This window comes from Myotis daubentonii, chromosome 3 (genome assembly GCF_963259705.1).
Source record: "Myotis daubentonii chromosome 3, mMyoDau2.1, whole genome shotgun sequence".
NCBI classification, from domain to species: domain Eukaryota; kingdom Metazoa; phylum Chordata; class Mammalia; order Chiroptera; family Vespertilionidae; genus Myotis; species Myotis daubentonii.
In genome coordinates, this window is record NC_081842.1 from 170,706,481 (window position 1) to 170,732,540 (window position 26,060).

The following is a 26,060-nucleotide window of genomic DNA, read 5'->3' on the forward strand; positions in this document are numbered from 1 at the left end:
AAAACACTCATCTATGGTGCTGAATAATTTGCAGTAGTTGTTACTAAGTATTGGCTGTGTAATTGCAGACTCTGAGTACTGGAAGCAACGGTAGAGTACTGCTGGTCTACTAATCTTCAAACAGGAGTCTATGGGTAGATTCCAAGGACCAAGTGAGCCCCCTGATAAGGCTATGTAAAATTTTAGTTGTATAAACTTCTATGACTTTGGGGATTTAGAGGGTTTGTGGCTTTTGTCAGGTTTCCAAATAGGTGCTTGACCTCCAAATGTCAAAGACTAGTCCTTTAATTTACCAGATGAAGAAACCTATAACCAGTGATACTTGCCCACTGTAGCGCAGCTGGCTGGAGACATAGCACAATCTCCCTGTTGTATATCAACCATTTAGGTAGGCGGATGGTACATAGCAACAAGTACACTACACTGTACAGGTCAGTGAGCCTTCTACCAAATGGAGGCCTCTAATTTTTGGACTGAAGTTGCTCTGGTCTTTCTAAAATGGTGTATTTTTCTATTTTTAAAAAAATCTCCCAATCTGTAGTTAGTTCAGGGATTCCAGTGTAATCTCAAACCTAGACTAGGAGGTAGGCAGGTCCTGTTTATAGTACCACAGCTGCAGATCACCCACATGTCTCATTTCCTGCTTTGAGTTTAGAATATACATGGGGAGATTCTCTTTGCATCCATAATAAGTATATTCTGGTTACAAAAATAAAAGCCTGGTGACATCAGTGAGAAATGTGAACAGCACAGCAGCCAGCAGCAGATGAGTCCAGGATGGGGCCTCCAGTATAGATAAGGTGTTTTTACCTCCTCTTCTAACGTTGTGTTTTCTTCTTACTATTTAAATGCAGCTAGCCATCACATAGCTAGTGTGAGGTTACTTTATGGGGAATTATACTTTTATTGTGAGTAACCTTAGGAAATATGAAGTAAAATTATTTTCTGGATTTTGTTTTCTGAAGCAAAAGAAAGTTAGATGGGAAGAAAAATCCTTTATTAAACAAAGCAGAATTCTACCCTCAAAAGTGCCAGGGACTCTACGTTGAAAAAACAACAACCCATTTCTTTCAACATCTACATACTGTCTACACACTGATGCCAGAAATAGTTCCAGTTTCTCTTTGGCTTTAGTAAGTCGATGTTAATAGTAGAGGGAATAGAAATTCTTGAAAGGAAGAAGAGGCTCTGGTTTTTTAATTACTCTTGTCTAGGTTGTTTCCTAAAATAATTGTCCAGTGAACCTATCCTTTCTGCCTTACTGGTTATTCATATTATGACCACAAAGGAAAGCCCAGGCCTAACCTGACAGGCAAAATTATGCTGTCTTTAAAATTAAGGTTTGGGGAAAATTGAAAATATTTAAATTTAGTATCTTTGAAAAAAGTTGCTGTCACATAGAAAAGAGTTCTAATAATTGGAGTTGTTCAGCAATGAAAAGGCTCTGTCTTCAAGTAGTGAGCACCTTGTTACTGGTAGTAATTAAGCAGAAGCTGTTTGTGGGGAGGGGGCCATAATGATTATGACCACAGTGATAGCTTGCCTGGGTAGAGAGAGAGAGGAGTGGGAGGAGAGAGAGACAGAGACAGACAGACAGACCGACAGAGAAACATCAATTGGTCACCTCCCATACATACCTCAACCAGGGATCAAACCCGAAATCTGGGTATGTGCCCTGACTGGGAATTGAATCCATGACATTTGGGTGTGCAGGACAACACCCCAACCGACTGAGCCACACTAGCCAGGGCTACCAAGTACTTTTGTACAAGAGATGTTGGTGGTTGTCTTTGCTTCCAGCCATTTGCTTTGGCCTCATACCATTTTCTTAAAGAACTTGCCTATCTCCCCTCCCTCAAGAGTGGGCTTCTACCACTCCTATTGAATGAGCAGCTGGTCACTGGATCAGCCCTCTAACCTCAGATGATTGGATTAGGATGGGCCCTTGACCCAAGGGGCAATAATCAGATTCTCTCTCTCTCTCTTGTTTTTTATTTTTTTTTGGAAATTGGAGTTCACTGTTTCTAGGTCCACCTTTATTAGCACTGAAACTGAGAAGTCTTGAAGGCTATCTGGGCAGCCATCACTCACCACATATGTGGAGAAGCAGAAGTTGGTTGAAATCAGATGCAAAGAGAAAGTGGAGATGAAGGAGATGGGGTGTAATTATGATTGACTACAAGTGATAACTTTCTTCCTGGCAGATTTCTCTTCCTGGTTTGTTCCCTCAAGCTTGTCAGAACTTTTTGTCCTTGAGTTCCTTGAGATACCTTTATACCCCTCCAGCTAATTTCTGCTTATGCTTGTGTGGATAAAATCCTGTTACTTGCAACCAAATCATCTCTATTTAAGACAACGTTACCTGTATTTCATCTGATCATCTCAACTATTCTTCCTGGCAGAATGAAGAAACTGAGGATGAGAGCAGTTAATTGACTTGTCCAAAGTCTCCAAGCTGGGAAATAGAAGGTTGTAAGTGAAAGGGATCTTGTGGCTCCGGGCCTGGATCCCACCGTGAGTCTATCAATAGTGCTGTGAAGTGGTTTCCTGTTGTGACTGGGAAATTATCCTAGACGACCCCCAGAGTCCCAGTTACTCTAACTCTTTTGCAGAGAGTTCATGACTCACTGAAAATCCTTTGGCTCTATAAAAATCTCATTTCTTCAGCTTTGTAAATAGGTGACTTTGGGGACCTTCAAGTGTGAACCATTTTAGAAGACACCCCTTTGTTATTGGGTGAGCTCAGTGTTGAAATGAGTGAGTTTTCTTGTGTTTTATTTTGTTACCTGCTACCCTGTATTCATTTCTAGTCCTTGGGTAGGCAGACAGGGTTGCTGTACTGGAAGTGTATTTTTAGTCTGACATTAAAAAATGTATCATAGACACCAACACAGGAAGCAGTTTTTAGGTGAGTCAGTGTATAAATAACCAAAGAGTTTTCATAAAGGGATGGTGGATCTTTTAATCTTACAGTCCAACTTCTGAGCCTTCCTTCCCAACTTCATTTATTGGGCTTCTACTATGTGCTGACATGTTCTTTACTTAGGATTTAAGATACAAAGATAAGTCCTTCATAATACAATTTCAGAAAACATCATGGCCCTTCTATGTTTACTTTTCTTTATTCTGCAAGACTAAATTTTGAGAGCAGGGACAGTACTTGTTCATTTTTGTGTCTTCATACTTAGCACAGTTACAGGCACAGTAAATACTCAAGATGCACTCAAAATAATTAGTGAGGAGCTCACAATCTCATTCAGAGATACAGAAACAAAAACTACACCAGTGTGTTCAGTGCTAAGTATCTGATGAACACAGACAGGGAAATGATTAACTCACTTCTGAGAAAGTAATTTTTTAAGACTCTTTACAGGTGGAGTCTTAAAAGGTGGAATTTGTGACAATCTACTATCTGATGGCAAAGAAATAATTCAAAGGCAGCCTCATTTTGTTATGTTGAAGCCAAAGTGTTTGGGCTGAATCCCCAACCTGCCACTTACAAATTATGTGACCTCTTGTAAGTTTCTGAACTTCCTTATACTTTATTATCTTCATCTAGGAAATAGAAGGAATAGTAGTCAACCCTTATAGGATTGTTTTAAGAATTAAACTAGAAGAATACATGAGGCTTTTATATAGTAAGTGCTTGGTACATAATAAACGCTTAATAAAGGTGAGTTATTATTATTCTTTAGAGAAGAGGAATGGGAATTCTGGAGAGAAGATAGAAGCCCAGAAAGGCAGGCAGCAGGGCTGAGTGTGTAAAACAAGGACCCAGGTGGATGCTGCCACAGGCCTTTCATTACTTCAGGACAGTAGTTCTTAACTTTGGGTCAAGGATCGCAACCTTGGGAGAAAAATGTACACAGGCCCCATTCACGCTTACTGTATTCATATTTCTACTGAAGCCCTGAAAGTCATCCATGGAATTCAGAGGTTTGTGAATCTCAAAGTAAGAGCTCCAACTTCATGGTATAGGTCAGTGATGGCGAACCTATGACATGCGTGTCAGAGGTGACACGTGAACTCATTTTTTTGGTTGATTTTTCCTTGTTAAATGGCATTTAAATATATAAAATAAATATCAAAAATATAAATCTTTGTTATTCTATGGTTGCAAATATCAAAAAATTTCTATATGTGACACGGCACCAGTTAGGGTTTTTCAAAATGCTGACACGCTGAGCTCAAAAGGTTCGCCATCACTGGTATACGTAGACCCCAAGAGTGCCAAATATCATGTTGATCAGCACTTTAAAAACATGGAGAATACCCTTGTAAAATGGAAGATATTATTAACATATAAATTAAAATGTTTGGGAACAGAATAATAATTCAGGTTGGGAGCAGAAGTATGTGGGAGATAACCTCAGAAGTTAAGTGACTTCTCCTGGTTTGCAGGTAAGAAAGTCAGGACTAACACCCATATTTTTCTACCGTGAAAAGTTGTGAAATAACATGTTATATGCAAAGGACAGTAAGCCCATTTGTTAGGCTGTAGAAGAATTCCGTATTGGAGAGAATAGATAAGCTCCTGAAAGACAGGGGTCAGTTGGTGAGTTGCCTTGCTGACCGGGCGAAGAAGTCCAGAGTTTGATCCTTCAGGAGAAAATCGAAGATCACGTGTCTAGTGCTGAAAGGAAATGTGGAATTCAGGATTTGAGGCTCATCACTTATCCTTTGAATTATACAGCAGCTGGAAGTCTCATTTCTTTTTCTTTCCTTTTTTATTTTTTTTCCATCTGGACTCCTTGCATGGTGGTATTCCCGACAGGAGGGCATCTGTGAACTTTTTAATGGGAGAAGTCATAAAGCTGGGTTAGGGCTGTGTTTGCACAAGGCTGGCTTCGGAGGCAGGTAAAATCTGACTCCCCTTCTGCTTTTCAGCTGCAGACACAGCATCGCTGCCACCACCAGCTGAGTGACTCGGAATCGAGGGGTTGCCAGTAATTGTGGGTTTAAGTCACAGAGGAAAAAGATAAGAGGCTAGCAAGGCTGGTTTTTCCACAATTAAATGTTGCCTCTCAGGCTTCTCTGACGGCAGGAATCCAGGAGGTCAGGAACCACCAGCCATATTATTTTTCTCCCCGGCTGCCTGCTCTCATTTGTATCCCCTCCTCATTCATGGGAACTAAGAAAAGATGGGTTGGAAATAAAAAGCTTGCTCTAGCCTACTTTTTCCTTTATGAAACTTGTCAGAAACAAAGCTTTCCCACGAAACAGATGTGATCCCTTCTGGTGGCAGGCTCTTTCTGCCGGCAACACAAAAAGATATCTTGGAGGGAGGGGGGAAACCCAGTGTTGCAATGCACGAATGTCTTTTTATAATTATGGCTGTGTTTTCTCTCCCCAGTGCCATGTACTCTGGTATTTTTGTGTTTTTCACTGTTTAACTCTTACATGAGTCAAAGTCAAGTTTTCATCCCTCATCACTCCAACTCTATTGTAAGTGCCCTGAGGGTAGGAATTGTCTTACTGTTCTTTGTTTTTGCCAGGATGCCTCAAGTGTAGAGGGAAGTTAAGTAGGGGGTGGCAGTTTGGATGTCTACATTCATGAATTGTTAGAACTAGAAGGACCTTAGTCATCTTAGGATTCAACGTCAGTATTTAAAAAAAGAATGCCATATGTAAAGCAACTTACTCAAACTGTACAGCTAATCAGTGGCTTTTCTAGAGCAAGAAACAGGTCTCCTACCTGGTGACCTAATGGGAAAGAACTCGAGCTGTGGAATCAGGCAAACCTGAGTTCATATTTCACCTCCCTCCCACACGAACGGTGTGACGGTGGCCTCAGTTCCTTAGCCTTGTGCTTGTAGATGATCGTTTACAGCCGCCTGGCATCTATATGTGGCTAAAAACGTCTGCACATATTAGGCGCTCAAAAATGTGAGGCCTTAAGGATCATTGTTTTATTTATTTTTAAAATACAAGACCCTCTATAAGAAACCCACATTTCTATGATCTCTTCAATATTAGAAAAATGTAGTCCTATTGCTTTTGGTGAGAACTTAGGAGGGAGAGCAGGCTAATAGGGTTCTGAGGTGGAGGCAGCTTATAATGAACCAGAAATAGAAATGGATCCTGCCGACAGGTGCAATGCCTTCTCCCTTCTCCTGTCACCCCTCAGTGGAAGGGAGTTGGGTTGGTTCCTTCAGCAGCTCGTAGTGGAGTGCCTACTATGCTGAGAAAGAGACTCGCAATGTGCGGATGTGGGATGGTGGGGGAGATGAACAAGCCAACAGGCCCGACTTGCTTCAGACGTGATGACAGAGGGGAAGGCCATTGGCTAAGAGAGGAGCAACCAGGAGGACGCTGCCCAGACTCAGTAATCAGAGGCAAGTGTGTGGAGGTACATGGAGAGACCCAGGCAGTGGGGGTGCCAGTATTACCCAAAAGGGAAAGAGAAGCTATTCTAAGGGAAAGACTGAAGGAGATGGCTCGTGAGAGAGGAAAGAAAAGGGAAAGGGCTTATCCTGTTCGTGTAGGTGGCTTTTACTGAGGGAGGGACAGTGGAGGTTTTTCAGGGCTCAACCAAGGGTCGTGGTTTTTATTATGCTCCCTTCTGGCTCTCAGACACACATGCCTTCTGTGCCCTCTCTGTGTTATTACGAATCTATCCATACTTTGGAAGCCTGGGAGGGAACCCAGTATTGTCTCATTGCTCCCCGGAGCTCGGGTCCAGGGAATGCCCTGGCTGATGGATCAAGGGAAGGACCTGACCTGCAAATAGAACCCCCAAAGCCGAGTGCAGTCATTCTCCCCCCTCTCCCCCCCAACACCACCACCTAAGCCTACGAAACAAATACTCTGTGTGAGTAACACTGGCCTGGCTCCAGCAATAACACAGCTGTTGAAACAGCTTAGTCACCAGGGTGATGGAGGGGGTGTGCGCGGGAATGCTGGGGTGCAGTGATCTGACATTTAGCGGGCTGGCAGCAGCCCGGAGAGCCTCCACAGGTCCGTGGGAGAGTGCAGAGAGGATCTGCTTCCTGTCCACAAGCATCCCCTTGTTTCTTTTGAAGCCCAACCATAATCCTGGCCAGAGCAGACAGAGGAGAGGAAGAAATGGGTCACTCCTTTTAGACACCTGGTCTCTCCCCCTTCACGATCCATGTTTATTTCCTGAATAACTTTTGTTTTCTGCCCCAGGCTGAGCTGGGTGTAATTTAGATGTGGTGAAGGGGGGAAAGGTGCTCATTTATCTTCTCTAGAAATCTTAACTTCTGGGTATCCAGGTGGTGTCTGAAGAAGTTACGAGGGCAAGTCCTGGCATTTCTGCCTGACCTTGCTTGGATGCCTGTAGCAGCTGCAGCTGCCAAAACTCTTGCCTAAAGGACTTTGGGCAGATCTGGGCAAAATACTGAGCCAGTTTCACCGGGATCTGGGAGGGCTGATAAACTGCCACAGAATGACCCCGCTCCTCGGCCAGCCCTTTGAAGAAGGGACCTTTGCGTTTTCTCCTCCTCCTGGGCTTCGTCTGCTCTGTTTGTTTTGGAAGCGGTTAAGGTAAATTAGCCAGCCCGCTCCCTTCCTGGTGACTGTATGAGAATACAGCTATCAGTCTGTGAACTCTGCCATCATCGATTCTATTTTTAGCTTCAGTGTGAATGAAACTCTCTTCTCTAATTGCATTCAGAGAGAGAGGGAGGAAGGGGTGTAGGGCGGGAGAGCCAGAGAGAGCAAGAGAGCCAGAGAGAGAGAGAGAGAGAGAGAGAGAGAGAGAGAGAGAGAGAGTTTCATAACCATCAAGCCAACCATTCTAAATGCGCTGTGCACGGACAGTGTCCTGGGGAGAAAGCGCAGAAGCCACTGTGTGTTTTCCTCCCTGGGCTGTCAGGATTGTTTTCTCTCCCCATTTATGTTGATTATGGTCTTAGAGGAAGAGCTGTTGCCACACTGGTTTCCCAGTGTGTTAGCACTTGCCGCTTGGATGATTCTGATTTCTCTAGCTTTGTTAGGAAAAGATCGGTTCATTGTGGAGTTCAGATTCCATGGAAAACAGGCAAGGTGATATTTTCTATGAAATTAAATGATCTTAAACATGCTGAGAACTGTGTAAGGACAATGGGCTCAGTTCCATCTAGATCACTCTACCCGACCCCAAGTCCCAGTCTGCCTTTCCCACAGCTTCCAGATCTCCTTGCTTAAACATCCTTCCAATAAAATGCTGCAACTCAGAGCAAACTTCTTCCCTTTGTCATCAGGTTCTTCCTGCTCTCCAGTCTTGCCTAGTCTCGCCACTCCTCCCTGGCAACACTAGGCTACTTTGAGCTTCCATGACTTTTTATCCATGCGGCTTCCCCTGCCTATAATTCTTTCTCTGACTTTGTCACCTAGTGAACTCTTACTCACCAGTGATTCACAGAGGACCATCATCTTGTCCAGATGAGGTGATGTGGGAGAGCATATATTCCATGCTACGACCCTTTGTCCCCCTATCTAGCACTTGGGCACCTTTGTACTGACAATGTACTTTACATGTCCTTGTGATGTAGTACTACCCACTGGGAATTATACTTATTTATGTATATGCCTGCCTTCCCCACTTTAGTGTGAACAATTGATGGCAATGACTTTGTCTTTTTATCCCCACTATTGTGTATGGAGGGGAAAAAAATGAACTGGATTGGATGGTCCGTCTAGTGTTAGGGTTTTCAGAGGTAGATTGATTCCATCTTGGTGGCAGCACCAGCTCTTGGGGCTTCTGAGGTCCTGATGGGTTTCTTTCTAGTCCTGGAAAAGGAGGCCTGAGTAGATAATCAGAGACGTGACGTGTTATACCCAGATGAATGCTGCACAATTTTCCTTCTCTGGAATCTCTTGCCTGTAGTTCCATTTATTCTCGTATTCCTGTAGCCTTAGACAGGTACGATACACGCTTCAAAAGCTCGCCCTTTTATTGCTTTACTTCACCCTTCCACTCTAGACCAGGTCGGAGAACTTTGGTTTCTAGTCCCTGTGGTTACAGCCTGTCTCCTTTGCACCCAGTAGCCCTCTTAAGGAGAACACTAGTGCAGCCCCGTGTTATCATTCAGATGTGAGGGATACGGGAGACAGTGCCTCCCTCAGGACCGTGTCCCTTAAAAGCTCCCTTCCCACCCAGTCCTGGGGAATAGGCACATTGTTTCTTGATGGAACCTTTGGGCGAACATCCTTTTCTTCTGAAGGGCATGTGGGGGTGCGTAGGGAGAGAGAAGCAATGAGTGGGAAAAGAAAGTGAATGCCACCAATATACAGCAAACCATAGACCACACATGTGAGGTGTAGAGGTGAGGAAGTGACGGAGGAGATTTGGGGTTGTAGGAGTATTTGGAGAAAGAAGGATGATATTTGTTAATTTGGCAAGTGTCTGATGGGTAGCTGTTGTATAAAGACATGGGTGATGGAGCTGTGAACAAGACTGAGGCAGTTCCTGGTTCTCAGCAACTTCTCCACCCAAGTGGGAGTAGGCTAAGGAGGGAGAGATGTGTGAGTAGCAGGTAGTTGCCCTGCGGTAGGAAACATGTTACAGAGCTGGGCGCACAGGTGCTGTGGGAGCAATAGCAGGGGCACTTCATCGAGTTTGGGGGGTGAGGGAAAATGGGAGTGAATCTGCACATGTCTTGAGGATGAGAAGGAGTTAGTTTGGTACAGGTGGGGATGCCAAGCACCATATGCAGAGGACTGTCTGCGCCCCAGAAGAAAAGAAGCCCTTTTGTAATTCACCCTCACATGAGCACCCTTTAAAAACTCAGTGTGCTAGTGGAGACCCTGAGTGCACCAAGAGTAGGTAGCCTTGAGCAGCAGGCTTAGACCAGCAGTCAGCATTTAGCGAGTGCTTACTGTTTGCCAGGGCTGTGCTGAGTGGTCACACATATTATCTCATGTAATGCTGTCAGCCATAGGAGACAGACATTGCTGTCACCCCCAGTCTATGGGGGCAGAAGTTCAGTGACTTGCCCACTGTGACGCAAGCACCACTGCCAAGGTGGGCCGCCATCCCAGGCTGTCTCTCTCCAGAGCCTGAGCTCTTCCCCATTTTCCACAGCAGGAGGTGGTGACAGGCTGTGTTCAAGGTGACCAGCCTTGGTGGTGGCAGGAGCAGGGAAGGGTCCATGAGATATGAACCTGGGAGCCAGGTTAGCACCAGGAGCCAGGTTTGAGTCTTTTAATGCTATTGAAAGAGTTTCAACGTTAGACTGAGGACAATACAAAAGCATTCCGAGTATTTTGGAAATTATCTCTCTGGCTACAGAGTGAAAAAACAGAGAGGAATGGGGCATGGGTTTGAGTCTAGGTCTGAGGTGCCAGTGGCCTTGAACAAGGGGAGAGCCAGTGAGGGATGAGGGAAGTATAGTAGAGAGACACACAGTGGGAAGTGAGCATGCAGATTTGAAATTCAGGAGGGAAATTTGAACTTGAGAAGGTGACTGGCATTCCAGGAGCAGACGACACACCCTCAAAGCAAGTGTGCTGAGTTAGAAGGGGAGAGAGCTCCTCTCCAACCTGGTGAACACCAGTGATGTCATTTTTCTATATTCTGTGGTGGTTCAGACGCATTTGCTTCCAAAACAATTGATGTCCCAGCTCCTTGTCCAAATGAATGTACAAGTGCAGTAGAAAACCATAGGGATACATGGATGTTTTCTAACTGAGGTCACTTTGCAAAGGGCCGATGTGAGCCATGTTCCCCCTGTCCTAATCATGTTTCATAGATTGGCATTTTATTACACCCAAATGACTTTGCCTAGGAGGCATTGCTTCAGAACTTAGCAAGGGACCATTTTGGTGACGCTTAGAAAAATGTCTTCTTACATGTGGAAAATACTTCTCCACAAGGCAAATGCTTGACGTGATGGGGACAAATGAAAGAGGTAATGTGAACTAAACTGTTAGGCTGCTTTTGTGAAATCATGTACTCATTCATTTTCATAAGTGCTCACACCCAGGCCTGTAGGTAATCTTAAGAAAACAGCCAGGGCCAAATTTATAATTGGCTGAGTCCATTTTTACCAGACCTAACCATGGATAGAGGACAGGGTTTGTTTTGTTATTTCCTTAATTAAAAGCGTCAAGAAAATGCAAGCCAGGTCAGAGAGTTTTTGATTGGGGAAGAAACGCTGGCATAAATAACCCCAGATTATATGTCTGCTGGAGGCTGGGAGGAGGCTGGTCTGCGCGTCCTCCTTCAGAGGTTACCCAAACAAACCCTGGTGACTGACAGGCTCCCCTATGGAATGTAGGAATGCATAGGAGGATTTCGAAACCTCTTTAATTTTTTTTTTCCCCCAGGGCAAGGGCCCAGGATAATCAAGGTTTCGCAGGGAACCTCTGACAACCATAAAATAATTCTTTATTTCCTCTAACCCTTTCCCCTTTATTTCCAGTTAATTGGTCAACAATGTAATCTAACCATCCGGGGACTGGCTGGAAAGGGAACTTTTTAAGTGTCTGTGTGCCCAGTAGTCCTGTCAGTAGCCCGGGGCAGTAGGTCCCGCTATTTTTATCTTGCAGAGGTGGAAACTGAGACTTATTCAAGGTCTCTTAGCTAGAAAGACATACAGATAGCAGATCTCTTTGGCCCCAAACTCTTCGTACTATCCTAGCTGGCAAATGACCATTTCAAAAATGTAATGCCTTCTAGGTCCATCCATGCTATTGCAAAGGTTAAGATTTCATTTTAAAAAAAATATATACTTTTTTATATAGTACAGAAAGGGAGAGGGAGAGAGATAGAAACATTGATGAGAGAGACACATCAATCAGCTGCCTCCTGCATGCCCCTTACTGGGGATTGAGCCTGCAACCTGGGCATGTGTTCTGACTGGGAAATCGAACCCGGGACCTCTTGGTCCATGGGATGACGCTCAATCCACTGATTTCATTCTTTTTTATGGCTGAGTAACATCTGAAACTAATACAAAATAATATTGAATACAAACTGTAATTGAAAAATAATTTTTTAGCCAAACCAGTTTGGCTCAGTGGATAGAGCATCGGCCTGCGGACTGAAGGGTTCCAGGTTCGATTCCGGTCAAGGGCATGTACCTTGGTTGCGGGCACATCCCCAGTAGGAGGTGTGCAAGAGGCAGCTGGTCGATGTTTCTCTCTCATCGATGTTTCTAACTCTCTATCCCTCTCCCTTCCTCTCTGTAAAAAATCAATAAAATATATTTAAAAAAAAAAAAAGAAAAATAATTTTTTAAAAGTGTAAGCGAAAGCCCTGACCAGTTTAGCTCAGTGGATAGAGCGTTGGCCTGCGGACTCAAGGGTCCCAGGTTCGATTCCAGTCAAGGGCATGTACCTTGGTTGCGGGCACACACCCAGTGGAGAGTGTACAGGAGGCGGCTGATCGATGTTTCTCTCTCATCGATGTTTCTAACTCTCTATCCCTCTCCCTTCCTCTCTGTAAAAAATCAATAAAATATATTTTTTTAAAAATGAAAGTGTAAGTGAAAAGCATTTTGATTACTTCCTCTGTAGCCTCATCTTTCATCACTTCATTCTCTCCATCCCTGCCCCCAAGGGTTGTTCTTATATTAAACAGCTGCCCTAACTTCTTTTCTAGCTCTTTGTCCCCCTATCATCTTTGGCTCATTCAAAAGGACTTGCTCTCCTCTCTGACTTGCCCCTGTCTTCAGAAAACCGATGCACAAATGCTTTTCTCCTGTGGGCAGGGCAGTGTAACTAGTACAGAGGTAAATGCTCTGATGGATATGATTGATGGATGCTTCCTAATCCGGAAAGGCACAGGTCTTTCCGCCGGGAATGGCCCTCTCCCAGCTGGGTCTGTTTCCCCAGAACCCTGGAGCGCAGGTTTCCTCATGTTGGAGCACCGCCCCGATCACAGGCTGGAAATAGTAAGTGTGAAGAGCCACAGTGCCTTTCCACACCTCCCTTCCGATTCTGGATGAATTTTCCACCCCACAGAAACATGTCTCCAAAGCCATTTGAGAAAAGTGAAGCTTGGACAGGCCACAGTAGAGCAAGGCCACTGCTCTGGTATATTGTGGAAAAACCATGCATTTCCAACCGATAAATGCCCTATGCTGACTCCTTACTACTTTCCCCGCCATGGAACTGGAATAACCAGTGTTCTCGTTTTATAGGGAAGGTTCTCCGGGTGCCAGGCGTAGCCGTGGCCTTCCTGCCATTCTCCCAGGGACTGCAAATTGGATCCTTCACTTTCATTATGTCCGGGCGTGGGGATGGGGAAGAGGGGAGTATTGCCCACGCAGTATCCCAGGAGTCATGAAACTGGTGTTTTATTACATGCAACGTAGTCATTAAAGCTGAACTTTATTTCCCAGTCCATTGGAGGCAGGAGGGAAAATGGTTCAGGTGGCTGACTTCACAGCTTTGCTGAGCTCCTTAGCCCAGAGCTTTCCTATTTCTGAGTTCTATGTCCCAGGTTTGGATAGGAGTTCATAGTGGACATTTCCATGTTCCTGAAACCTGGTAATTATTTTGAGTCAAAGGTAGGTATGAGAGTTTCACATCCCCAATAAAATGATAACAATAGTGAATCCTTTCTGCTTTTGGCACTGCACTAAACATTTTTTTCTTTTTAAAAAATATGTTTTTATTGATTTTAGAGAGAAAAGAAGGGGTAGGGAGAGAGATAGCAACATCAATGGTAAGAGAGAAGCATTGATCAATTGGCTGCCTCCTGCACACCCCCTACTGGGGATCGAGCCTTCAACCCAGGCATGTGCCCTGACCAGGAATTGAACTGGGGACCTCTTGGTGTATAGGTCGATGCTCACCCACTGAGCCACACTGGCTGGGCTGTACATATTTTGATGCAGTAACTAATTTAGTGATCACAGAATCCTAGGAGACAAGTCTTATTCCAACAGAAAAGGAGCCTGAGCATTTGTCCCAGAGTGATATCACAACATCCAGTGACGGAGAGCTGAAGGGTCACTCGAACTGGCTGTTCTCCCTGTGGTTTCTATTTACAAGTCCACCTCCAGAGACAGTAAAGCTGTAAGGCTGTAGGCCATAAAGCTCTAGAGCAGTGGTTCTCTACCTTGGCTGCCCATTAGAATCACCTGGGAATCTTTTCAAACTCCTGGTTTCTGGGCCTCATCTTCCGGAAATTCTGTTTCTTTATTATGGGGTGGGGCCACAACATTAGTAACAAAGACACAGAATTTCCGGAGGATGAGGCCCAGAAATCAGGATTTTAAAAAGATTCCCAGGTGATTCTAATGTGCAGCCAAGGTTGAGAACCACTGCTATAGGAGCTTGATACCAGTGTTTCTAGGGATGTGACTTTCGAGTCTTGTCTTCTCCATCTCACAAACAGGAATGATGACACGTGCCGCCAACTGCCTAGGAAGTAAGCAGGTGATGTGTGAAGTTTAGGCAGAGTGTGGGGTCAAGTTCATGAACAATCACAGAAAGCTTTAGAAAGATCTTGCCTCGATGGTGGAATGGAGAGAAGGGAATGGTGGTGTGGGAGAAATGTCCCCTCCACAGAGTGACTCAGGCCTCCTCCTGTTCTGTGAGCTGACCTGCGCAGAGATTGTCTTTCATTTTGTTTCGGTTTAGTTTCTGTTGTTAGTGAATTAGAGTTGTTTAGAAGCTTCTCTCAATTAGTCTGGTAAGAACAACCTATACCGCCTCATCATGTCTATGGACTGGAGCTCAAAGCAGATGGGGCTTAGTCCCCTATCTAAGCCCAGCCTGCCCCTGGTCACACATGTGGTTAGCGGCAAAACCACGGCATGAACCCAGGTGTCCCCAGGCTCCCAACTCCCTGTGGTTGGGATCACATCATGCTTCCCTAGTCAGTTTTCTGAAATGACTGGAGTTCCAGCAGTTCTCCAGTGGGTTTCAGCAGTTCTTCGCATCAAAGCTCAGATTAGGGAATTTCAGATATATTACACGCCATGCTGGCAGCTTCCCAGGAATACTGGGTATTTCTCTCTTATAGAAATCTGCAAAGGGTGCTTGGTCAGTGTTGAGTGGCCCCTTGCACACACTGTGATTGATTCAACTGTTAAGTTTCTTTTGAAGTTTATTAGTTTCTACCAAAAAGGTAGTAGAGGGTAGAGGAGCTTTGGGCTGATCCAGACCAAGGCTTACATCCCACCTCTGCCATGGTATTGCTATTACTGCAATGTATTACTATGTACTTTTGGTATTCTTGGGCAATTTATATAACTTCTTCCTAGGATGGCTGTGAGTTTTTATTAAAAACTTACATATTTGTATTTTGTGACTAGTTTGAGGGGCTTCTTTCATCAGTTAGACAGTTTTCTTTAAGCAATACAAAAAAGATGATTGTTGCCCAGCTGGCATGGCTCAGTGGTTTAGCATCGTCCTATGAACCAGCAGGCCGTGGTTCGATTCCAGTCGGGGCACATGCCTAGATTGCAGGCTCAATCCCCAGTGTGGGGCATGCAGGAGGCAGTCGATCAATGATTCTCTCTTATCATTGGTGTTTGTATCTCTCTCTCCCTCTCCCTTCCTCTCTGAAATTAATAAAAATCTATTTAAAAACCACACAAAGTGATGATTGTCTTTTAAGACAATTTCAAAAGAAATTGTCACTCTCCTGTTACCAACAACAATATGACTTTAAGTTACTTAATATCTGAGGACCTTAGTTTATTTCCTAATCAAAGGAAATACCCATGCTCATTTAATAGAGTTGTTGGGGAAATTAAATGAAAGCAGGGGAAGTCACAGGGCTTCATACAGAGAAGTTGTACATGAACACAGTGTTTTAAAACTTTTGTTTTTAACAGCATATGTTAAAACGGTTTGGGGATTCCCAGCAGATGGATGAACTCAGAGCTGGGAGCAGGCCAGGAGGCAAACCTGTCTGGCTTCTTTCTCTCTCTGAGGCCCCTGTTCTGAACCAGGCCCATCCCTAACATTTGTGGGGCCCAGGGCAAGAGTACCTATGAAGGTATGGCTGCCATATGTCTAAATATTTAAAAGTGATAAGTAAGGCGAACAAATTGTTAAGGTAAATAAGGTCTATCATCTAATTGAAACAAATTTGCCTGCATAATGGACCGGAAGGCCAGGTTTGAATTTAGGATTCTTGGACTCCTTAGAATTCTGTGCCAAAATGTGGCTGACCTGGGAGTGTGGGCCCCTGGACGCCTTTTGTCCCAACCTCTGGATCCATCTGTGCAGAAAGGGGCCTTGTGTGCTTTGTGTGGATACCCCAACCTCCACGCCCAACCTCTGTTCATAGCCTCTTACAGACAGCAGCCTTTGACCACTCCTGAGTCCAGGGGTACATGTATGCTTGTGCAGTTAGGTCCCCTTGGGAGGCCAGATCTGAGGAAGAGCCCCCCCCCCCCCCACCAGACTGTGAAAGTGGCACAGAGTAATATGAGTAGGATATTCTCGGGTCCCAGGCTCCTAGAGTATGCTCTTACAGCGGTTCTCAAACTGTGGGTCGCGACCCCTTTGGGGGTCGAACGACCCCTTTGGGGGTCGAACGACCCCTTCACAGGGGTCGCCTAAGACCATTGGAAAACACATATATAATTACATATTGTTTTTGTGATTAATCACTATGCTTTTATTATGTTCAATTTGTAACAATGAAATTGGGGGTCAACACAACATGAGGAACTGTATTAAATAAAGGGTCACGGCATTAGGAAGGTTGAGAACCACTGCCTAGAACAGTGATGGCAAACCTATGACACGCGTGTCAGAGGTGACACGCGAACTGTTTTTTTTTTTGGTTGATTTTTCTTTGTTAAATGGCATTTAAATATATAAAATAAATATCAAAAATATAAATCTTTGTTTTACTATGGTTGCAAATATCAAAAAATTTCTATATGTGACACGGCACCAGAGTTAAGTTAGGTTTTTCAAAATGCTGACACGCCGAGCTCAAAAGGTTCGCCATCCCTGGCCTAGAAGTTAGGGGAGGAATTAGACTCTGGGTGGGCACATACCCTTCTCTAAGGTTTTCTCATCCTCTGAGGAAGGGAACAGCTGGAAAAGGGCCCCTCATACCTGTGGCTAAGGCCAGTGCTGCACTGAACCATAGTGCTCCAAGGAGCCCAAATCCTGAATTGACAGCTTCTTTTACAGCTTTTCAGATTTGTATTCTTGACCTATATGGTTCTAGAAGTGCCCTTTCAACAGATTGAAAGCCCTAATTTCTAATCCCAGTTAGAAATAAAAAAGATATCCCTTGGTGCCTAGTACTGAAACTCTGGCCAATTCTTTCTATTGACCACTAAGGCTGCCCAGTAGGGAGCAGTTGCAGCCAGCCTTGCCCCTAACCTAGAGGAAAAACAATGGTCCAGCATTGCTTTTGCCCAGCTGGGCACCCCACAGTTCCTCCTACCGACTCGCCCCCATTTTCAGCCCTGGGTCTCTGTATTGCCTGGTGTCCCCAAGGCCAGAGTCTCCCCTCAGACTGTGTGGTGATGGTGATGGGAAGATGTAAGGAAACTGGGGAGCCCAATGGTTCTATGTACAGACTTTGACCCAGTCACCCTGTTGTTGGCACCAGGCCTCACCTCTGTCTTCTGCAACATCTGGTGCTTTCAAGTTCAAAGTGCCCGGGGGTTGGGGGGGAGGGTGTCTATTGGGCATGTTTGCTCACTTTGCCAATACTCCTTCTGTGGCAGTTTAGGCTGTGCCTGTCTCTATGGCTATCAGGAAACCCTACTTTATCTATTTTTCATTTGTAAGAAATTAGTTGAAACCTCTGGTCCACTCATTTATCTACAGTTTCCCCTTGTGATTCAATAGTCTTTGGTTTCCTTTTCTGGTGTGTGTGTGTGTGTGTGTGTGTGTGTGTGTGTGTGTGTGCTGTAGTGTGTGTAATTTCAGGAGAAAGAGGAGGAAGACAAGTAGCCAATTCACCATGTTTGACTAGATTTAAATACTAATAAAGTAGCAGATCTGATGTTCATGGAGGGTTTCGTCTACATTAGAATGGCCTCAGATCCCTTCTTTTGTGCATCATTTCTTTCCCTTTCTGGACATTTTCAGAGAAGCGGGGATTTATGGCACTATCATATCGACTTCAAGCCACACGGGGCCCGTGATAGAAAAGCCCTAAGTTTCCAGACAGCAGTTGTTCTTATCGGATCCCCTGTGTGTGTTCAGGTTCCAGAGCCTAGAATTGAGTGCAGTCTCATAGCCCCAGTAGGAGCCAGCTCTCCAATCATTTTGGAAATGTGGTCTGTCCTTTATTCATTCCTCATTATAGCCCCTTTGTTCTTGAACTTGCTTAACATAGCATAAAACAGACAAATGAATAGATGCAATCTTTATGAATCTAAACTACTTAATGAGTTCTTAGGTGATTTAAACCTATTCATGGTCCTTCCTGATATGGAATAATATGTGAACATTCCTGTGCATAATTGTGTACTCATTAATGTATTTGTACCTATGTATAAGTCATTAATTTTGGGGAAAAACCCTTTATCTTCTGGATTAACATTGTCCACAATAGGAAGAAGGGGTTTTACCTTTTAGAGAAGTAGCAGATAATGTATATCCTATATAATAAAAGGCTAATATGCAATTGACTGAACGGCAGAACGACCGTTTGCTATGACTCACACTGACCACCAGGGAACAAACGCTCAATGCAGGAGCTTCCCCTGGTGGTCAGTGCGCTCCCACAGGGGGAGCACCACTTAGCCAGAAGCCGGGCTCATGACTGGTGAGCATAGCGTTGTGACAGGAGCCTCTCCCGCCTCCACAGCAGCGCTAAGGACCCCTCAGTGGACATCACCCAGGGGTCCTGGAATGCGAGAGGGCACAGGCCGGGCTGAGGTGCCCCCCCCCCGTGCACAAATGTCGTGCACCAGGCCTCTAAAATAAATAAATATATAATTTCAGAGAGGAAAGGAGAGGGAGAGAGAAATATCAATGATGAGAAGCACTGACTGGCTGCCTCCTGCATGCCCCCTACTGGGGACCAGGCCTGTAACCCAGTGTGCCGTGCCAGCACAGCCAAGGGTTTGGTGAGCCTGGGGGGCAGGGGGGCGGCGGCAAAGGATTAAAGACAGACAAAGAGAATATAGCTAGGGCTTGGTGGACTCCTGTGCCTGGATGAGGCCACAGAGAGGGATCCAGCCAGCAAGCTGAGGCTTTATTTAATAGTCAGAGAAAAACAAGGTAGTGGTCAACATAGTTACAATGTTCTTGTGAGTTTCACTTGTTTTAGGAGCACTTGCTGCACCTCCCAGAGTCCATTAGCTACCCAGGAAGGATCTAGGGAGCTTATAAGGTCAAGCTTAATTATGCTAAGAGGGCTCTGCCCTCTAAGCTGGGACTTGTTTGTGGCTCTGCCACAGGTCAATCCGAGGCTTAATTCTATAGCCGCTCCCTACAATCCAGGATGTGCCCTGACTAAGAATTCTGGTTCATAGGTTGAATTCTGTTCAACCACTGAGCCACATAGGCCAGGCCAGATCTTATATTTGAGAGCTTATTGCAAGTAATGTTAACAAGGGTGCTGTTAGACTAGAGTATGTCCAGAAGAAAGCACCAAAGGTACTTAAACCGTGTCTCTGAGGGGAGTTGAAAAACCTGGTCACGTTTCTCTCAGGGAGGAGAGAGAACACAGGGGAGTAGATGAGGTATGGCTTTCAGGGCCTAACAAACTTCTGCAGAAGTACCTTATTTTCCATGTGACTCCTATGGGCAGACCTAGGACCCGTAGTGTAAGTTATAGGAGGATAAGTGTTGAATGAGTCAGAATATGACCATCTGAGCTGCCTCAGAGAGAGGCCCCCATCTCTGCACAGAGGTTATAGAAGGGGACGTAGCATCCAGCTAGACATTCATCTGATGACTTTTAAGTCTTTAGATTTAGAATTTCAGATTTGGAGTTTGATCGGCACTAATATCTATATACTAGAGGCCTGGTGCACAAAATTCATGAACTGGAGGTGGAGAGCCCCTCAGCCTGACCTGCGCCTTCTCACAGTCCAGGACGCCTTAGGGGATGTCCAGCAGTCAGACATCCCTCTCGCAGCCTAGGACCCCTTGATCCTTACTGCCCGCCTGCTTGCTGCTCCTTACCACTTGGCTCGCTGCTCCTTAGTGCTGCTGGTGCTGTTAGACTAGAGTATGTCCAGAAGAAAGCACCAAAGATACTTAAACCATGTCTCTGAGGGGAGTTAAAAAACCTGGTCACGTTTCTCTCAGGGATCCTCTCCCGCCACCGCCGCTGCGCTCACCAGCCATGAGCCCAGCTTCTGGCTGAGCAGAGCTCCCCCTGTGGGAGTGCACTGACCACCACGGGGCAGCTCCTGCATTGAGCTTCTGCCCCCTGGTGGTCAGTGTGCATCATAGCGACCAGTCATTCTGGTCGTTCTGCCATAGGGTTGCTTAGGCTTCTATTATATAGATATTTTTGTCTTATTGGTTTCCACAGCAGAGTCTATAATAAGAATTTTTTAGCTGTGTCCAAAGCCATTTTGGAATTGTGAGTTCTTTCTCTTGCAGGAGAAAATGCAGAAGTTTCCATGGACGTTTCGCTGGCTTACCGTGATGATATGTTTGCTGAATGGACTGAAATGGCCCATGAGAGAGTGCCTCGGAAACTCAAATGTATCTTCACATCCCCCAAGGTAGGATTCCTTGACGTCTAATTTGTTGGAGTTTTTTGTTTGTTTTTTAAATATATTTTATTGATTTTTTTACAGAGAGGAAGGGAGAGGGATAGAGAGTCAGAAACATCGATGAGAAAGAAACATCAATCAGCTGCCTCCTGCACACCCCACCCTGGGGATGTGACCTCAACCAAGGTACATGCCCTTGCCTGGAATCAAACCTGGGACCCTTCAGTCCACAGGCTGACGCTCTATCCACTGAGCCAAACCAGTCAGGGCTGGAGTTTTTATTTAATTTCTAGTTATGTGGGAAGATTTGCTTTACAATTAACAGATATGTTCCTTATTTCTTAGCATGCATAACCCACATTATCCTTTGTCTTAGTAGAGAAAAGAGCTGTGTAGATATTTCCTATCCCGGCAAAGGAGGAAAGAATAGAAGGATTGTCTGTCTGAAGTGATTTAGTTGTTTCTCTGAAATACCTCCATAAAAATACATTCCTCATTCTTTGGTTAATAGCTGAATGTGTCTGAAGGACATTGCTAAATCACTTTGATATATAAGAATCTTGATATTGGAGTAGTGCTGAGTCTACTTCTCTTTTTCTTAGGCTTCTCTTCGCTGTCAAAGTTCATGTAGGTACGAAGACTAAAAATCCCAGTGACCACAGACAGAAAGACAACCTCAGTCTTCTAACTGGTCTTTAAGACACTCCCTTCTCTGGTTTTTCCAGGAGGACTCAGTCAACCACCCATGGGAGGGAGATTACTATCCTGCATTGAAAATATGGAAACATTTTCTTTGGGGCAAAGGCCCAAAGATTGATTCAATGACCTCCAGGGATAGTGGGATTTGATGATTAAAGGACCAAATCAAAGTGAGCTGGAGGCCCTTTAAAAAGCCAAGTGCTGCCCTTACACATGCCTCCATGACATTCTGGCCCCTCACACTTACTGACCCCTCTGCTCTTGAAAGTCTCTGTGAAGGTGAAATGGGGCCATAGTTACTGTTACTCACGGTTACCCACAGTTCCCAAGGGTGCTGGCGTGGTGCACCATCAATGACAGGTGATCTCTGATGGTCCTTCAGGTACAGAAAGGGTCTCGTTTTCTTTGTGTCAGTGGATGAGAGGCCAAACTTAGTGAGAGCACATTGTTGATATGTCATTTGTCACACGGCATCTCCAGATCGATTGCTCCTGAAGGATTTGGATAGCTTTGTAATACCCACTCCATTGTTTGGTTTTGTTCCTTTCCTCTCCTAGCATTGGCCTTTTGCTTTTGCCGGTAACTATAGCATTGGGATTCCCTGTGGGATGGTAAGAATGGCAGGTTGAAGCCTCTGAGTACCATGCCCCTGCCCTGTCCGTCCTACCTTAAGGAGGAGTAAGACGGGGCAGGCTCACAGAATTAACATTAGTTAAAAACATGGATTTGGAGCAAAACAAGTGTCTTCAGTTCCAGGCTGTATCACTTACTGTCTGCGTGACCTTAGGCAAACTTACTTCCTCTGTCTGAGCTTCAGTTTCCCTTCTGCAAAATGGAATAATAATGCCTGATATGGGAGTCTTTATAAGGACTACATGGGATAGTGAACATAAGCAGAATGACCTTATCATGTAACATGTCGTCTGACACACATTTGAGAATGAAAGAGGATGTTAATCAGATGGGCCACTAGAACTCTCATGGGCATAAGCACCTATTGGGACACCTGACACTTATATTAAGTCTCTCTTCCGGGTTCCATAGACTAGAGCTACAGAAAGCATGCTCTGAGGACTGGCAGCGTCAACATCATCTGAGAGCTTGTAGGAAATGCAGATTCCCAGGTTACACCCCAAACCTAATGGATCAAAATCTCAGCATGCAGGAGCAAGGAATCTGTGTTTCAAGAGGCTTTCAATTTCTTCTCTGAAGCTTGATAAACTTTGAGAGCCACTGCCCTAGACCAATGGTCGGCAAACTGTGGCTCACGAGCCACATGCGGCTCTTTGGCCCCTTGAGTGTGGCTCTTCCACAAAATACCGACTTCTGCGCATGGGCCACGAGGTTTCAATCGCACTGTACATGCACACCCACGCGTGGTATTTTGTGGAAGAGCCACATTCAAGGGGCCAAGGAGCCGCATGTGGCTCGCGAGCCGCAGCTTGCCGACCACAGCCCTAGACCCTTTGCTGAGTGCCAAATATAGTTCCACTTGCAACCAAAATAAAGCCACCTGGAATTGTTTGGGGAGGCCTTCAGGGGACAATCAGTGGGTAAAAATAAATGGTGGAGGGAAACTGGAGGTAGCAGGAGAGGGGACTCTCTAACATGTTCAGATCTTTGTGTGCAACAGAGAAAATTAATTAAAACCTTTCTAGCTGTTGTTGCAAGTTGCCTGCGTCTTTCAGAGGTGAGACTGGTTGGATATCTAATCTAAAGGATATAAAGCTTCGGGATATGGAATTTCATCCTCAGAAAAGGGAAAAGTCATTTCTCACCTCACTTGCACACTTGCAGGGCACTGAGAAGCAGAGTGAGGGGGAGTCATTAAGAAGCCTGCAACTGTTCCTCCGTGTTGGCTGCTTAATTATCTTTAGGATGTGTTGATCCCTTTCAAGAAAGATATTAAACCTTGAAAAGTGTGAAGGAAAATGAATCATCAAATCTGTGCCTTCTGATTGCAGTGAAATTTAGTTTTGAGTCTGAAGATTAAATGAGAAATTGCAGTAAAGGGTTTTAGTCCCTGGTGGCTTGCGAAGTTAAAAAAAAAGAAGTCAAGTTGCCACCTGCTGTAATTTGTCATAATTAGCCAGTCTCATGCTGGAGTTGGCTGGAGCTGGGGGAGGGCTAAGGGAATGGGAGAAAATAAAGAGAGAGGGGGGACTGTCTGTCTTTCTAAATGTCCTAAATACTGGCAGAGGCAGAACTTCAGTGTGTACGGAAAAGTCCCCAACAGGATGCAGTGTTTATCTTTGAGACAGGTAGGCTAGGCGAGGAACCCAGAATCCGGTGTATCCAATTTCTTTAACTTAGATAAATTTTTTTAAATTGATTTTTAGAGAGAGAGAAAAGAAGAGGTATAGAGAGAAAGAAACATCAACGAGTGAGGAACATCATCGGTCAGCTGCCTCCTGCACACCCCCTACTGGGAATTGAGCCTGCAACCCAGGCATGTGCCCTGACTGGGAATTGAACCATGACCTCCTGGTTCATAGGTTGACTGTCAACCACTAAGCCCCAACGCCAAGGAAACGTAGATACATTTGTCTCATGGGTTGGTAGCATTAGCCTCTGTAGGGACAGGAAAGTGGAGGACAACTAGAGAACAATGAAAGGGGACTAGAACCCTGTAGATTATCTTATTTTTACCTTCTTGTTTTACTTATGAGGAAAGTGAGGCCAAAGGAGGTGGATGACCTTCACAAGGTACCCAACAAGGAGCAAGGTCAGGTCATTGCCATCCTCATCACAGCACAATGCCTGTCCTCAGGCATGTCTGATGCAGTGTCATTCATTTCTTCCTGCTGTACTCAAGTAACCTCTTCCCCATCAGAGCTGAAGGCTGGATTTGGAAGGCCCAGACCCTCAACCCCATACTATTACTTTTGGGACCACGGCATTAGACTAATAGAGTTTTGTTCTCTTCCCCCTCAAACTCTCAATAAAACAAGACTCTGGAAACATATCAGAAAACCCTCCTTCCTGCTACCACAGGGGGTCATCAACCTCCTCAACGCAGCTTAATCCGAGGCTGAATCAGAGCCTATAGTGTTTTCAGTTGTTCCTGCAGAGGCTACTCCTAGCCCTGATTTGTACGTATAAGAGAGAGAAAGGAACAGGAAGGAGAGAAAGACAGCCTATACAGAAAGAATCATCCAGCCTGCAGATGAAGTGTAGGTAAAAAGCAGGATTCTTTCTGCAGAATTTTTTTAATTCCATAAGCCAAGTCTAATCAACTGATATTTCTGATAAGAGCCCCTCAAACCTTAAAGGATAAAAAATGATCATGATTGATTAGTGATGTCTGCTCTGAGTAAGGAGTGGAAGCAAATAAGCCAAATATTTGCCTGCTCTACCTCTACTTTGTCATGTGTGTCTTTGGTCTCTATACAGAGGTTTGTGTTTATTGCACTCTAAGTTATGACTCTCCAATAAAGAACTCCGCAAGATCACAGAAGGGGCAGAAGTCTCTTCATACACTAGTTAGTCTGTAGACTCCTTATTATCTTCCTTCTGATTTTTCCACTAGACTTTTTACTCTGACGAGTCACAAAAAATTATAGAAATTCTGAGAATTTAGGCTTGGGAACAACAAATTAGGTCTTCCCTATCATTTGATCAGAAAACATTGAAGCCAGCATATAAACCCAATATTGATGGCAGACACTCATCTCTTTTATTAGGAAAAAATCCCTGGCTGCTAAAGTTTACGCCTCTACATAGCCGTATTTACCCCATGGTAGGAACACAAAGCCAGGAGTTCTGGTGCGGGAGAGCAGAATTTAGTTTTCAAAACAACCTGAGCCCCTACCTTCCAACCTCCCACTGCCATGCTCTGGGCAGTAACTCTTCAATTGCTTGGCAGGAAGGGTGAGAGGCTTCTTTTAAAAACTGGGATTAATTTTTGTTCAATTAAAATGTCTGCTCCTTCTGCCACCTTGCCTCTTGGGCAGTTTAGAAGCTTTGGAGATAGAAAATTCCAACTGGGGATCTCAAACTAATCCCATTACTACCTTTCATCCCTTTCTGTCTTCCCCAAGTCTCAAGGGTTCCTGGAGTTGCTTCTTTTTCTGTCAAATCAATAAAACATAGATGTTCTCAGCTTCTTGCAGCTTCTCCTGCTGGCCAAAACCATGTAAGTAATTAGCCGTTACCTAAGACTGTGCGGAATGTCAGCAAGAGCTTCTTCCTGAACATTATGAAGTTGACTTTTCCGCAGAGCCCTACAGGTCTCCAGTGACAGGCTGCAAATAAAAAGCATGCAGTCCTGGTAGACCAGATGAACCTGATAGGAGGCTCAAATGAGGATTAAAACGCTGAGAGAAGCGCAAGGATATAGAAGAGATTTTTACCTAACATTTTAGGTTCTACCTCAAATGTGGCTAATGGCTGTTTGTTTTTTGAAGGGAAGAAGGGCAACCGGTGGATACCATGCCTCCAGTGTGCCCTATTATCGGTACCTCTAAGGAATACCTTTAAGCATTAGCTAGGAATACCTTTAAGCATTAGCTAGGAATACCTTTAAGAATTCGTACTAGGGCCCTAACTGGTTTGGCTCAGTGGATAGAGTGTAGGCCTGCGGACTGAAAGGTCCCAGGTTCTATTCCTTCCGGTCAAGGGCATGTACCTTGGATGCAGGCACATCCCCAGTAGGGAGTGTGCAGGAGGCAGCTGGTTGATGTTTCTCTCTCATCGATGTTTCTCTCTATCCCTCTCCCTTCCTCTCTGTAAAAAATCAATAATATATATATATATATTTAAAAGAATTCGTGCTAGGAGGCAAAGGTAAGAGAGTTCAGACAG

General features: G+C 44.7%; 1 protein-coding gene across 4 annotated transcripts in view; it reads left to right on the plus strand.

Annotated features, from left to right (window-relative positions):
• The window catches only part of WLS (Wnt ligand secretion mediator), a 108,674-nt gene that overhangs the window by 51,830 nt on the left and 30,784 nt on the right, over positions 1-26,060 (plus strand). For all 4 annotated transcript variants that reach the window (XM_059689222.1, XM_059689224.1, XM_059689225.1 and 1 more), the window contains exon 3: positions 20,443-20,567. In XM_059689222.1, coding sequence (XP_059545205.1) covers positions 20,443-20,567 — 125 coding nt within the window. The remainder of the gene's footprint in view (positions 1-20,442; positions 20,568-26,060) is intronic.